At 40.2% G+C, this 13,966-nt stretch overlaps 1 protein-coding gene across 2 annotated transcripts in view; it reads left to right on the forward strand.

Moving 5' to 3' along the window:
* LOC106914850 (acetyl-CoA carboxylase) overlaps positions 1 to 11,345 on the forward strand; it is a 36,755-nt gene extending 25,410 nt beyond the window's left edge. For both annotated transcript variants that reach the window (XM_014981952.2, XM_014981957.2), the window contains 11 exons: positions 2,442 to 2,585; positions 2,667 to 2,787; positions 3,651 to 3,747; positions 3,853 to 3,949; positions 4,410 to 4,545; positions 4,625 to 4,802; positions 5,208 to 5,320; positions 6,331 to 6,485; positions 7,287 to 7,457; positions 9,612 to 9,748; positions 9,828 to 11,345. In XM_014981952.2, coding sequence (XP_014837438.2) covers positions 2,442 to 2,585; positions 2,667 to 2,787; positions 3,651 to 3,747; positions 3,853 to 3,949; positions 4,410 to 4,545; positions 4,625 to 4,802; positions 5,208 to 5,320; positions 6,331 to 6,485; positions 7,287 to 7,457; positions 9,612 to 9,748; positions 9,828 to 9,954 — 1,476 coding nt within the window. In that variant the 3' untranslated portion in view covers positions 9,955 to 11,345. The remainder of the gene's footprint in view (positions 1 to 2,441; positions 2,586 to 2,666; positions 2,788 to 3,650; positions 3,748 to 3,852; positions 3,950 to 4,409; positions 4,546 to 4,624; positions 4,803 to 5,207; positions 5,321 to 6,330; positions 6,486 to 7,286; positions 7,458 to 9,611; positions 9,749 to 9,827) is intronic.
* The last annotated feature ends 2,621 nt before the right edge of the window (positions 11,346 to 13,966 follow it).

A 13,966-nucleotide genomic window follows, 5' to 3' on the forward strand; every position in this document is an offset into this window, starting at 1 on the left:
CAGTCTAGATGCTGTATATCTGTATTCAGCGCTGTAAAATAGTATTTTCCTTTTCTTTTTTTTTTGTCACATTTACAGACGAGAATAACCTGAATATGACTGACAGTTTCCAAATGAAGATCTCATTTACTGCTTATAAAAAGTTCTACCTGAAACCTAATAACTTGGGTTGCCATCGGTGACAGCACCTAGCGTTTTTGGTAAACGACGAGTATTTTTGCATCACTGGGGAGAAATTGGAGTGCACTTATTTTTTATTCTGCACATCAGGCGGTCGGGCGTGGATTGGGAAATTCAGCCATTAAATTTAGTCACGGTTTGTTCACTATTTAGGAAGATTAGAAATGTTCCTTTGAAAAAACAAATAATTTGAAAGTTGCTGTTCGGGTTTACTCAGGTTATCTATGTCAACTGATATTAGGGCCGCAACTAACGAGTAATTGATTTTTCTGTTGTTTTTTCCAGAGATTAATCGGATAAAAGATTGGCACATTCTGCAGATTGTTAATTTAACCACCATTTTTTATACAACATTAGAAATACATTAAAATAAATAAATAACTAATTCAATCCCCTTTTTAAATAAGAAAATAAACATTTTGTTGCCTATTGCAAAAATAAAGCATTAAATCAGTAAATGCTTGGTTATTTGTTGGAAAGGACTCATCTTCCAAGATCAACATGTGAAAAGCTCAACCCGTTCTGCTTAACTCAACATCATTAATCATTTCATATTTGGATGACAAAAAGTGCCTAATGTGAGTTGTTCTTTTTCTTTGTTTGTTTTTTTTAACTACAGAATTTGAGCCAATTAAACTTAGAGCTATTCCACTTGAGGATTTCTAATTAGAACATATTTATGGAAGCAGTTTATTTACTAATTTCAATGCAAAATGTAAATATTGTTTGAACAGTTTTGCCTTAATTACTGCTCTGAGTATGTTAACGCTTGTATGTTAACAAGCGTTAACATACTCCAGTTAACACTTGTTAACTGGAGTATATAGTATATATATAAAACATAGTACATATAGAGTTGACAGTCATTTCAATAATTGACTCATCACGATTATTCCAATTAATTGTTCCATCCCTATCTGAAGATAAATACATTTCATAATCTGCAACATTTAAGTGCAACAAAAAAAACAAACCTGAATAAATCTGTAAAGGTAAAGTAGTCTTTTTTTTTAATGAAACTGTATATTTAGTATTTAATTTCCATTCAGTTTTGATGAAAGTGAGGAATCTCTTCCAGCTAATCCGTCATGTGGATTCTTGGCTATTAGCTGAAACGTAATAGGGAGCAGCAGGCAGCCACCCGCAGATCATCATTTCATTAGCTGCTAGAAAACGCTCCGATTTTCATGGGGAGTGGATAGTAACTACTACCACAAATACCCCAGTGAGCTGTTGCTACCAGTTGGCCTCTAGTTTTTCTCCTCCCAGTCGTCCCGCTCTGTCCCTCATCCAATATCTCCTCCTCCTCTTCTTCCTCTCTCCGCCACGGAATCTTAATGAAGCAGGCGATGGCCAGAGGCTCAGAGGTTTTGTGTATGTCAAGGTGACTGTAATGTTTCTTGGGGCTGCCGCCTCTCCTGACAGCTTTAGGAGAGTGCCCCAGATTTGTAGCCAGATACATAACCATTAATGGTAATAAAGAAAGTAAATGATGGCTGAAAAGGTGAGAGCTGAGGGTAGGGATTGAGCTCCACTCTTGATTTTTATGGGAGCATGTCAGCGCCCAGCCACCTGTTCTGAGCTGCTTATGAAAATAGGGTGGGCTGACAGGGGAGACTTTATGGCTTCACCTGAGTGACGTGGAGAGAGAAAAGAAGTTTGAAGCTTCTAACTTACAGATGGTTACATCTGGACGATTCACAACTTGCCAACAAAAACCATGCAAAAGACCAAAATTAGTTTTTCATAATCTCTGAAAATCCTGGGGTAAGATGAGGCAGGATCTGTTTCTGAGACCACTGGCCTGTTCCTGCTATGATGCTGTGCTCTCCGGCTGGTTATCGCCTCTATTGACAAAGATGCTGTTCCTTGGAATGTCTTCATCTGTGTCAGATCTCATTAAACACAGCTGAAAATACCTTCAGTTGTCAATGTTGGATATTTCTTTGACTCAGTTTGAGAGCTTTTGGAAGAGGTTGTTATCAGGATTATGAAGTAATCGTTACTTCATAATCTTTTGTAAGAAAAACTAGGTTTTTCTAAGAAAGTAATGCAGTTTAAGAGTTTAAACTCCTTTATAGTTTATACATTTATATTAATATTTATATTGTTCACCCTGTGAGCGATTTAAACCGGAAACAAGTTCCTTATTTGTGTAAACTTCTTGGCCAGTAAATCTCTTTCTGATTGCAATTCTGGGATTGAATCGATTAAAATGTTGTATTTCCCTTCTTAAATTCGACAATCATTTGTGTTTTCAGGTGCTAGGCAGAGAGGTGTACACCTCCAACAACCAACTGGGTGGAATTCAGATCATGCACAACAACGGTGTGACCCACAGTACTGTCTGCGATGACTTTGAGGGAGTCTTTAACTTGTTGCAGTGGTTGTCCTACATGCCCAAGGTAATCTTATTCTTGTCGACTTTCACACGTATGAAATTAAAGAGCTGTTTTCTGTACACTTATAATGTATATGTTCCTTAGTGTAAATCCAATCCAGTACCCATCATCAGTGCAAAGGATCCCGTAGATCGTCTGGTGGAGTTTGTGCCGACCAAGACACCTTATGATCCTCGCTGGATGCTGGCAGGACGTCCTAGTCAAAGTAAGTCCCTTATGTCTCTGAAATAAAAAAAAATAGACATCCTATAGACATTTCCCACAACTTTGCAGTTGTGGGAAACCGTGCAGATAAATGCCAATCTTACTAAAGAAAGTAAATATTTCAGACAAAACTTGGAATATATATTTGAGTCCATATCACCCAGCCCGTTTTTCCTCATCCTGTTTATGTTTCAGTGGAAATCATGCTCTGTTACATGTGAGGCTTAGAATTTGGTAGTATTTACTCTTCTGGCTTCTAAACTGTGATGATAAATATAATTTAATTACTCTAATTACTCTATCCTGCTTTATCTGCAGCTGATAAAAAGTTGCAGTCTGATTCTCTGCGTCTTTTGAAGCAAACATACAGATTCATCATTTCAGACCAAGAGTTAAAGGTTGGAACAATTCATTAGAATATAGAAGGGCTATTAAGTAAATAAAGTATTAGAGGCAAGGTCATCAGCAGAATATGTGTAGTACATCTTACTCTGCAGGTTAAACAGTGGTGTAATTACAGAGGATTTGAGGTACGGTGTGGGAACTCTGTCAACTTCTCTGTTAGCGAGGAGTGGCGAGGCCTAATTGAATGGTAACCTCAAAGGCCGGGCATGTTCCTCAGAGTGTGCAAGCAGAAAAACCGCTGAGCTGGGCTGTTTCTACAGTCATCCATCATGGCCGCCGCTAAGCACACAGAAGGAACAAAATGAGGCGAGACAGAATCCAGAAACAAGTTGAGGAAGTAGAAGGAGAAGGGATAATCATGTAGCGATTGATTTGGCTGCTTTTGGGGCACCATTCACGTGAGGTCTGATAAAGCTTTGTGCTTTGTCTTGACGCTCGAACCTCCTTCTCTTTGTGAAGATCCAAAGGGTTCCTGGCAGAGTGGATTCTTTGACCAAGGCTCCTTCATGGAGATCATGCAGCCCTGGGCTCAGAGTGTGGTGGTGGGCAGAGCCAGGTATATTCAACACCCACAGAAACATTAGCTTTGTGAAACGTTTTGGGAGTTTCTTTGTGACTGTTTTCCTTTTTTTTTTTTTTTTTTTTTTTTTTTTTTGTCCAGGTTGGGAGGGATACCTACTGGTGTTGTTGCTGTGGAAACCAGGACAGTGGAGCTGTCAATCCCGGCTGATCCAGCCAATTTGGACTCAGAGGCAAAGGTAAGATTCACTCTGAGTGAAAAGGTGCAGTGCCTCACCAGATGTTTCCATCCTTCCTTTGTCACCTTCCTTTCTTTCTTCCTTGTCACCTTTCTGGCTTCATCCTTCACTCATCTCCTTTATGATTTTCTTCTTCCTTGCTTGTTCCCTTACATCTTCTTATCTGTCTTTCTTTTACTGTCTGGCTTTTTTTTTGTCTTTTTCTATTTCTTCTTCTGTTTGTGTTTTGCTCTCATTCTCTTTCCCTGTCTTTCCTTCTCTGTTTTTTTTTTCTCCCATCATTCTTTCTTTACTTGTCTGCTTCCTGTTTTCTTCCTTGTGAAAATGTCTGGAATCTTTACATAAAATATGTGCAGTGGAAAAGCTCAAAGGATACGAATACCTTGGCTGGACACTGTGTATTAGTATTAGGATACTAATTGTGGTATTGATGCTAAATATCCTGTTTTTCTATGTGTAGATCATTCAGCAGGCGGGACAGGTGTGGTTTCCAGATTCTGCTTTTAAAACGGCTCAAGCCATCAAGGACCTGAACCGAGAGGGTTTACCTCTCATTGTGTTTTCCAACTGGAGAGGCTTTTCTGGGGGAATGAAAGGTATTTCTCCTCCTTGGTCATCTGCCACTATGAGTAAGGGCAAACTTTCTGTAATCTAAGTTGAAACCATTCTTCCCAGACATGTACGACCAGGTGTTGAAGTTTGGAGCCTACATTGTGGACGGACTGAGGGAGTACAAGCAGCCTGTTCTAGTTTACATCCCCCCTCAGGCGGAGCTGAGGGGAGGCTCCTGGGTGGTCATAGACCCCACCATCAACCCCCGTCACATGGAGATGTATGCCGACAAGGACAGCAGGTAAGTTCTTAAAGCTGAGAGATATAAATTATTGACGGGGTTGCAAAAACATTCATCCCTTTTCAACTCTTTCACGTTTTGGAATTTTACAGGACAATCAAATATCACCAGACTTAATGGGATTTAATGTGACAGACAAATGGGGAGAGGACGCTTTTCTTCCTTATGCTTAAAAACTCTCTTTAAATGGATGGCATAAAAATACCAACCCAATCTTTATAGCTTATATGTTTAAAATCTTGAAAACTGCACATAATGTTCTATTGATTAAACAATCATCTTCTACTTTATGTTGGTCTATCACGTGAAATTGTAACATAATCTACTGACGTTTGTGGTTGAAGTGGAACTAAATTGGATTGAAATGGATCTCAATTATTAACTTTTATTGTGTCTCTTTTTCAGAGGCGGCGTGTTGGAGCCTGAAGGAACAGTGGAGATCAAGTTCAGAAAGAAGGACCTGGTGAAAACCATGAGGAGAGTAGATCCAGTCTACATGGGCTTGGCCGAGAGGCTTGGTGAGCCCTGCCATCTTTACACCTGATGCTTTTTCACTTGTAGCCCTCTTTTCACTTCACTGAGTTGGTCGTACATCAAGTGGGACCATGTGGTGCTTTCCCCCACCCTGCTTTATTTTGGTGTTGATTGTGTCATCTTCGCTGCTGTCCCCCGGGAGACGTGTCAATCACAGCCCACTCGGATCAATCACCAGCTCCCCGGTGCAGGCTATCGATTTTGGTTTGCTCTAATGCTGCGCTGGTTTGGCGCTTTAAGCAAAACATGATGGAATAAAGGTGGGCTTCTGGAGGGCTGGAGAGCTTACAGATTGGAATTGACAGAAATCAGCAAGGGGTTTGGGAGAGGGGGAGGGAGTGGGAGCTCCAAAACAAAATGCTGTTGATTCTTTAGCTTCATTCACATGGGGAACTTGAATTGATGGTAACGGGATAAGGAGATGAGGAAAGATGAATACACACTGGGAGTTCTTTTTGATTGTAGGATTTTTGTGTTTTAGACTCGAGCTTCACCTTTATTGGCTTTGGCAACAATGATTTATGCAGTGTTTATCAGCCACATTAAAGGATATTAGTGTTAATGAGTCAGCCTAAAAGTTATCAAGAATCTATTTGACTCTAATATGTCAAGAGGATGGATATTCTGATGGTCTAATTCTAATTTTTATGGTCTAATTTAATCTATATTGGTTTATTAAAAGAGGCAAGCAAAACAAAGTCCAGAGTTTCAAAGCTACTTTGATAATCGAGCAGCCTTTGGTATTTGTTAAAAGTGGTGAAGAACTTTTTTTTTTTTTGACTCAAACCAAACATCTCAGTTTGCATTAATATGTTACTAAGCAGTTTAAAAGAACATATATTTAAAAGGAGAAACAAAAACAAAACAAGAATTATGAACTACGATTTAATTTCGTCCATATCCTAAAATCCACACTCTGACTGGGCAGACGAGCAAAGACTCTTTGGGTTTTTACCATTTTTGCTTAAAATTGTTGTCATTTGGATCCGAACAGGAACTCCGGAGCTGAGCCCCGCTGACCGCAAAGAGTTGGAGACCAAACTGAAGGAGCGAGAGGAGTTCCTGCTGCCCATCTACCATCAGGTGGCTGTGCAGTTCGCCGACCTACACGACACGCCGGGCCGCATGCAGGAGAAGGGCGTGATCACGGTGAGAGCTCAGACATCCATTTGTTCAGGTGTGGCGTCAGTGGGAGCGTGTAGTAAGTGAATCACCTGAAAAGCCCCCCAGGGCAGCATCGGTCTAGCTGCTGCCGCACCTGTCCAGTGAATAATGTTTGGTCTTACCAAGCTGCGCGACTCGTCTTCATAATTATCTTCTGATGACCCTGGTCAATCACCTCACCTAGTATAGAGCAGCCTGAGGCAGGCCTCGGCTCATTCTGCACCTCCACAGTCCCATCCCTCACGCACGCACGCACGCACGCACGCACGCACACACACACACACAGACGCACACTCTTTGCTCACATTACCAGAAGGGTGTTTCACAGATGGATGGTTGCCAGTGTTTTATTACACACAGTATTCGCCCAAGAAGATTATTATTTGAACTCGACTCCATGTTTACCTTAGTCTGCCTAGAGAAATCTGTGATTGAGTCGTTGACTGACTGTGATCACTCAAATCAGAGCTACGCATTTCTTCCATAAATGTTTAGAAGATTTCCTGCAAGTTTTATATACTTTTTATATATATATATATATATATATATATAAAACATCTAATGAATAACCTCATTTTTAAAATTATTACCTATTAGTCTTCTTATATAGTCCAACAGAAACCTTGGGATATTCCACTTTTCAGACTTTGAGTTTTTCCCAAGTCCTCTCTGATGTAAAAAGCAGAACATGTTATGAAACTGTAAACACATGAGACTATCCATAGTATCTAAAAGTCATATTTTGATACTTAAATGCCCTCTTTTTGCCCTTTTTCCCCCATTCAGGATATCCTGGAATGGCAAACTTCCCGTCAGTTCTTCTACTGGCGTCTGAGGCGCCTGCTGCTGGAGGACACAGTGAAGAGGAAAATCCAGGCAGCCAACAGCGAGCTGACAGACGGCCAGATTCAGGCGATGCTGCGGCGCTGGTTTGTGGAGGCAGAGGGGACTGTGAAGGTAAAAGCCATAGATATGTGAGCCTCAGCTGTTTTTGGAAGTAAAGTATGAAAAAGTCTTTTTTTTAGTATTTTATTCTGATTAATAAAGTCAGAATATCAAGAAAAGAACTATTCAAAAAGTACAATGTTGCTAGCCTGTGGGGATGGTGTTCTTCAAGTCTTACTCAGCATTTTGTAGATGTTCACTGATAAACTTCAAATGGGATTTTTCATGCACCTTTTTAAAAGCAGGAGTCTGCAGGATTTGGGTCAGTAGAAGAAAATGGCTAGGGCAGGTTTTCCTACCCACCAGTTTTTTAGTTTCATTTTATAAGCTAACTTCTGGATTTTTCAAAAAAAAAAAAAAAAAAAAAATATATATATATATATATATATATATACATACATACATACATACACACACACACTGCTCAAAAAAAATAAAGGGAACACTCAAATAACACATCCTAGATCTGAATGAATGAAATATTCTCATTGAATACTTTGTTCTGTACAAAGTTGAATGTGCTGACAACAAAATCACACAAAAATCATCAATGGAAATCAAATTTATTAACCAATGGAGGGATTTGGAGCCACACACAAAATTAAAGTGAAATGTTCCCTTTATTTTTTTGAGCAGTATATATATATATACATATATATTCTCTGTATTAAAATGTTTGTTGTTTTAACTGTTTGCTAAATTTTCAAGTGATCAAATCAAATTCCCACCATCATGGACATGTTTTTATGCGTTTATAAGGAAACTCTGCTAATTCTGACCATATCAAACGTTTTCTGTATGAGGATTTTTATTTGTAAAATTAAACACATTATCTGTGTTTAGTGTTATCTCTCACTTGAAATGAGCCAGTTGTCCAGCATCTGTAGCTCGCTGAGTGAGAGACTGCGGTTAAGCCAGCCATCTCACATCCAGGTCAGCCGCAGCAGCAGCCTTAATAGACCTCATGAAGGGAAACATCAGGCGAAATGGGCCGGTGCTTATCACCAAATAATCAGCCGCAACAGATTGGTCAATAAACTAAAACATCCCTCAAAGATCCAGGAACGGCGCTTCCCTCCCGGTCCGGTCTGGGTTTCAGACGAGCAGCAGCTGCTGCTGTGACGGGAGTCAGCTCAGCGGCGGAGATCGCTCAAGAAAGAGGCCTTGTTAGCTCATACGTTACTCCGGTCCCGCCCGCCTGTCTTAAGCCACAATTAATCACGGCCCTGGCACGCGCAGATAGGAGAGCAACACACTGTTTCTTAATTAAAAGCAAACAGATTAAAAATGATTAATAAGGGCATTAAATGTTCTCGTGGACCTCAAGCAGGACTGCTCAGGAGCAGCAAGAGCCTATTAAGGCTCCCCTCCCTCCCCCCAAATCTTTGCTAAGCCCTGCAGCCTGGCTTTGTTTGGGAGCAGAAATAACTGCACTTATGAATGCTAATTTTTTTTTTTTTTTTTTTTTTTTTTTTCTGACCAGACCAGTCAACAAGAAATGAAGACTTTACCTTTTTTTTATTAATATTTATTTGTTCCTTCAGGAGGTGCTATAGTTTTTACTCATTATCTTTATGTATATAAACTGAAATTACCCTTTTCTTATCCTAGTCATCACCTAAGGGGAAAAAATAAATAAATTAATTAAAAAATGTTGATGGATTTTATAATATATTTTTTTTCATTGCTTTTACAAATATCAAGCTGAAACATTTGGCAATTGTAAACAGCCCCCTTTATAGATATTTCCGTACATAAAACTGAATTCCAAATGACTTTATTGGCAAATAAATTCAAACTCTATGTAATTTAATCTTGAACCTGAAACACTGTCCCAGTGGGGAAACATGGTAGTGGCAGAATCATGCTGTGAGGAAGCTTTTCTTCAGCTGCTTAAAATTGATGGGAGGCTAGGCCTAGAAACCACGATGGCATGGATTTGAACAAATCATATTAATTTCTTGCGTGGCCCAGTCAAAGTCCAGCTCTAAATCCCATTGAGAATCTGTCTCAAGACTTGTAATTGAGAAGAAGTAGTAATTGATATTTATTGACGCTCATTATTGAATCTGACTGTCTTTGAACTATTTTTAAAAGAAAAAAAATAACATACACTTTATTCATATTGACTATTATCAATCTTTTTTTTTTTTTTTTTTTGCTTAGGCGTATCTGTGGGACAACAATGAAGAGGTGGTGGCCTGGCTGGAGAGGCAGCTGGCTGAAGAAGAGGGCGCCAGGTCCGTCATCGACGAGAACATAAAGTACATCCGGCGGGATCACCTCCTCAAGCAGATTCGCAGGTGACGACTCGCCCGATTCTGCTCTAAAAATGAGTTAAAGACGTGACGTCGTTTGAGCTAAAACCTTTTTTTCTTCCAGCCTCGTGCAAGCCAATCCAGAGGTGGCTATGGACTCTATCGTTCACATGACCCAGCACATCTCCGCCACGCAGAGAGCTGAGGTTGTGCGGATCCTGTCCACCATGGAGGCGTCTACCTCGTCCTAACAGGAGCCCCGTCTTCGTCTTGCTCTCTGTTGCAGCTGTGGGAGAAATGACTCTGAGCTGGAAACACTGGACCAGAGGAGCCGGCTTGATGCCCCGACCAACACAGGACTGCTGATGAAATGTTGGCAATGATTCTCGCTCAGCAAGACGTTAGATAGTCGACATTGGCTCTTAAAATTTTGTAAATTGTCTCTCCTAAGTCTTAGTGTTTGCGTAAGTTGATTGTCAAGTGCAATTTTAAGAGAATTGGCAATGTAGAAATAGTTGGTGACTAATATTTAATGTTTAGGGTTTATTTATGGATGGATTTTGGATTGTGTCCTTTGATAACAATCAGTGGCCTCCATCCTTTTGATCTGGAGCGTTCACATTAATATATATACACGTATTTTTTAAAACAAAGCGATACTACTGTTAGAAAAGCACCTTGGTTTGTGACATATGCTTGTGAAGGTTTACAAGTGTTTTGATGACCGGCTCAACAATGACAACGCGTCACCTGGGGAGTTGACCAAAAAAAGGAGTTTTCGCTCTGCTAAATAAAAAGCACTTAGTTACTGAACAAAGACGGGGGAAACGCCAAAGCAGATTTGGCCGGGGAAGCCCAGCAGGGAGCGGGACGAGGTCCCTTTTAGACCCCGACTGTTTCGCAGTTACCCTGCGGTGAGCCGTGGGCAGCTTGCCTAATAACAAAACCACAGCTGTCCCTTCTGTTCTCACCCACACACGCTGCTTAACAGGCACTTTAGTGCTTACTGTTCCCCTCGCGCTGCACCGAGAACCGCGCTCGCACAGGACTCTCCTGTGGACGAGCGCGCACGCGCAGAGTGGATAAAAGCTTCAAACGCAAATCGGTAATGGCTCCGTTGAAAGAGAAAGCAAAAGGAAGTGTGTTTGAAGGGATTAGCTTGAGGTTTTTAGCCAAAGATGTCAGTTTGAATTTAGGACAAGATAGGCAGCCAAATCAATAAATGTCTTAGAAATAACAAAATGCTGCTGTTTACTCTATTCGACTTGTTACGCGTCTGATGTTTAAATGTGACCCGCAAACACTTTTCTGTCTTAATGTATGAATTGTTACTGATTTTTAATGTTCTTGAAAGCACTGTGGGAATCACATATGACTTGAGTTTGCTTCTGAGTCTCTTAGACAGGAGAACATAATACTAGCTAAACGACTCTATGATGATGAATTCAGCTCTACAAGTTTGTGTCATTTTTTTGCTCCGTTGAAATCTTTACTCCTGCATGGATCAGTTCTGTGCCTTGAGTTCCGTCATTCACATGCTGACCAGATGTTTTACGTGTAACCGTTTACCTACAGACATGGAGAAGAACTTACAGTGATGAACTCTAAACGTGTCTGTAAATTGAATAAAACTTTACTAATATCCGTTTGTTTTTATTGCAAACTTAGCATTTTGATTTGTATTCCTTCAAACTTCAACTGAACCTTTGTGTTTTAGTGGAATTTTACACAGTAGACCATTAGCACATTGAGCAGCACATACATGCGTATGATTAACAGCACTAAGACTTACCTGATTTAAGCAGATGGCAGTAGTTTTTTTCTTTTTTTTTCAGATTATATTTCGTTACACTGTCACAATTTAGTGAGTTTTAATAAATATGTAAAAAAAAATAGTTACAAGAGTTACATACTGCAGCCTTGGGGCTTTTTTCAATAGTATCACAAAATTTGGAAAGTTTTAAGGAATATTAATATATTTGCAGAGCATTTGGAGGTTTCCAAAAAAGTACCTTACTAATTTAATTTGACAAATATGTTCATATATTGATTTGCGGAACAGATAAGCACATCACAGGAAGTCCCATTAATTTTTTCCAGTCAGGAACAAAGTCTCACTCCAGAGAGACTTTCTCCTGATTACTGGAAAATGATAGTCTTCCTGTTCCTCACACCACAGATTATTAAAGTGGCATTTTCTTTCTGGGTTTTAAACTTCAACAGTATTAAGAAGGATGAAGCAGATCAAACAAATATTGAGGGATCTATCATCCGTTTTCCCCCCACTCCCCCTCTTTATTTCTGATTCTTTTAAATCATCCCCTTGGCTCTGTCAACTCTATTACCATCCAACCAACAAATATGTAAGACAAATTGAGTTGCATGCACCCAATACCCACCACAATTATAGAAGGCCCAATAAGAAAATGAGTCATTTGGAAGTATAATTGGAAATGTTCTTTGCTTGGTCTCTCTGGTTTCCCAGAGGGCTCTCCTCATTTGGTGGCATGCAAGGCTGGCTAATTCAGCTTTTAATCACTGACAAACTGCAGAATCAGGTTAGTCCTGAGCCAATCAAAAGACACGCGGAGTTCGGTAAAACTTACAGGGAGCTGCTTAATGTCTTTAAACTTGTTAACCATCTGGACCCAGAGCGCCGAATTTGCTTTTTGTCACATCATCACTCCACATCAGCTTCACTGGCTCTGAAGCGCTTAATGTTACAGTAAAAGATCCAGTTTAAATGGCTCGTTTTTTTTTTTTTTTTTATTTATGTATGTATATATATTTCTCAAAAAGCTAATGCCCCAGCAGTGACTGCCAGTTTCGGGCGCAAACCTTCTCAACAACTGTACGCAGGAACAGAGAGAAATCCTAATGGAAAGAAAGGGGAGGGGGAAAAAAATCGGCGTCTGCGTTGAGACTGAAATGGACGCCTTAATATAGCGCAGAGGGGGAGACATTATCGCGCATCTGAGGCACCCATAATTCCACATTCGCGCGTCTCAATGACTTGACAGCACTTGAGAGACAAAGCCTGTGACCCAGTTGCAGGATTCCAATTAGCAGGGTGTATGCAACAGTTGATATGAAAGGAGAACAGGGTCTTTACAGAGCCCCAGGGCTGTCTGATTACTGCCTGAAAACACAAGTCTTTTGCCCGTGACAAAGGCTGGAGTGACACAGAGGGAGCGCCAGGCCTCAGCTGCTCTCCAGGCTGAGGATTCTGAAGAGCTCATCTCATCTCATCTAAAGCCCGCACTGCCAGGCTTTTTACATTTCAACTAGAGTTAAAGTGCGGAGCGGCGGCTAAGATGCTTTTCAGACGTGTCCAGTGGGTGAAGTGGTAGACTTTTTTCCTGCCAGACTCGGGTCAAATGAATGACCTCTAACTCAAAATCCTGTAAAGTCAAAATGAAACTGAATTCTTTTTTTTAATGTTCAATAGTTTTACATAAAATAACATGGTAAAAAAATAAAAATCCACTGACCTTTACTAGGCTCTAAAAATAGGTGTATTTAACTTCAACTGTGCAAGAACATGCAACAGACTCCGTGTTGTTATTACTTATTGAATGAAGATGAAGTGGTTGTTTTCTGTTGATGGGCCTCTCACAGCATTTTGGGGGAGTTTTGACCCACTCTTTACACCGTGGCTTCAGTTCGCTGATGTTGGCACACACACACTTTTCAGACCATGGCTTTCAACCAGTGTTGAGGCCAAGGTCGCTAAAATAATTTCCATCCATTCTGCAGAAATGTGACTATGTGCAAAATAGCACATATTTTACATTAAATATGTACCAATTTTCCAAACTGTTGATCTGTTGAACATTTGACTCTCCACTATTTCACTGGTGATCAAGCCCAAGCCATCACCCCTCCATCCTCAGCGTAGTGGTGCCATGTTGTTTTAACTACAAAAGATTTGTTTTCTGTGAGGTTCACTTCTGGGAAAGCGGCATCCATCTTGACTGGGTGCCACTACCTCATTCCCATTCCCAAAAACGATGGGAAGAAACAGTTGTTTTTTGAAGTTCATTGCTGATGTCCTCCCATCTTGGCATTGTGTAAACACACACCTGTATATGCTCAGCAGGCTAAAGCACTGCTGGAACTCCTGCCTTTTCAGCTGTGGTCATACTTTCTAATGACCACATGGTAAACTGTATTCATTTGCCATGCTTGTCTTGATAAAGAGATCCCATTTTTCAGACAATTTGTATGCATAAATATTGGCTAAAAAAAAAAAAATCATTGAGC

Source organism: Poecilia mexicana, unplaced genomic scaffold, assembly GCF_051168715.1.
Source record: "Poecilia mexicana isolate PSO_F unplaced genomic scaffold, ASM5116871v1 scaffold_14, whole genome shotgun sequence".
Lineage (NCBI taxonomy): Eukaryota > Metazoa > Chordata > Actinopteri > Cyprinodontiformes > Poeciliidae > Poecilia > Poecilia mexicana.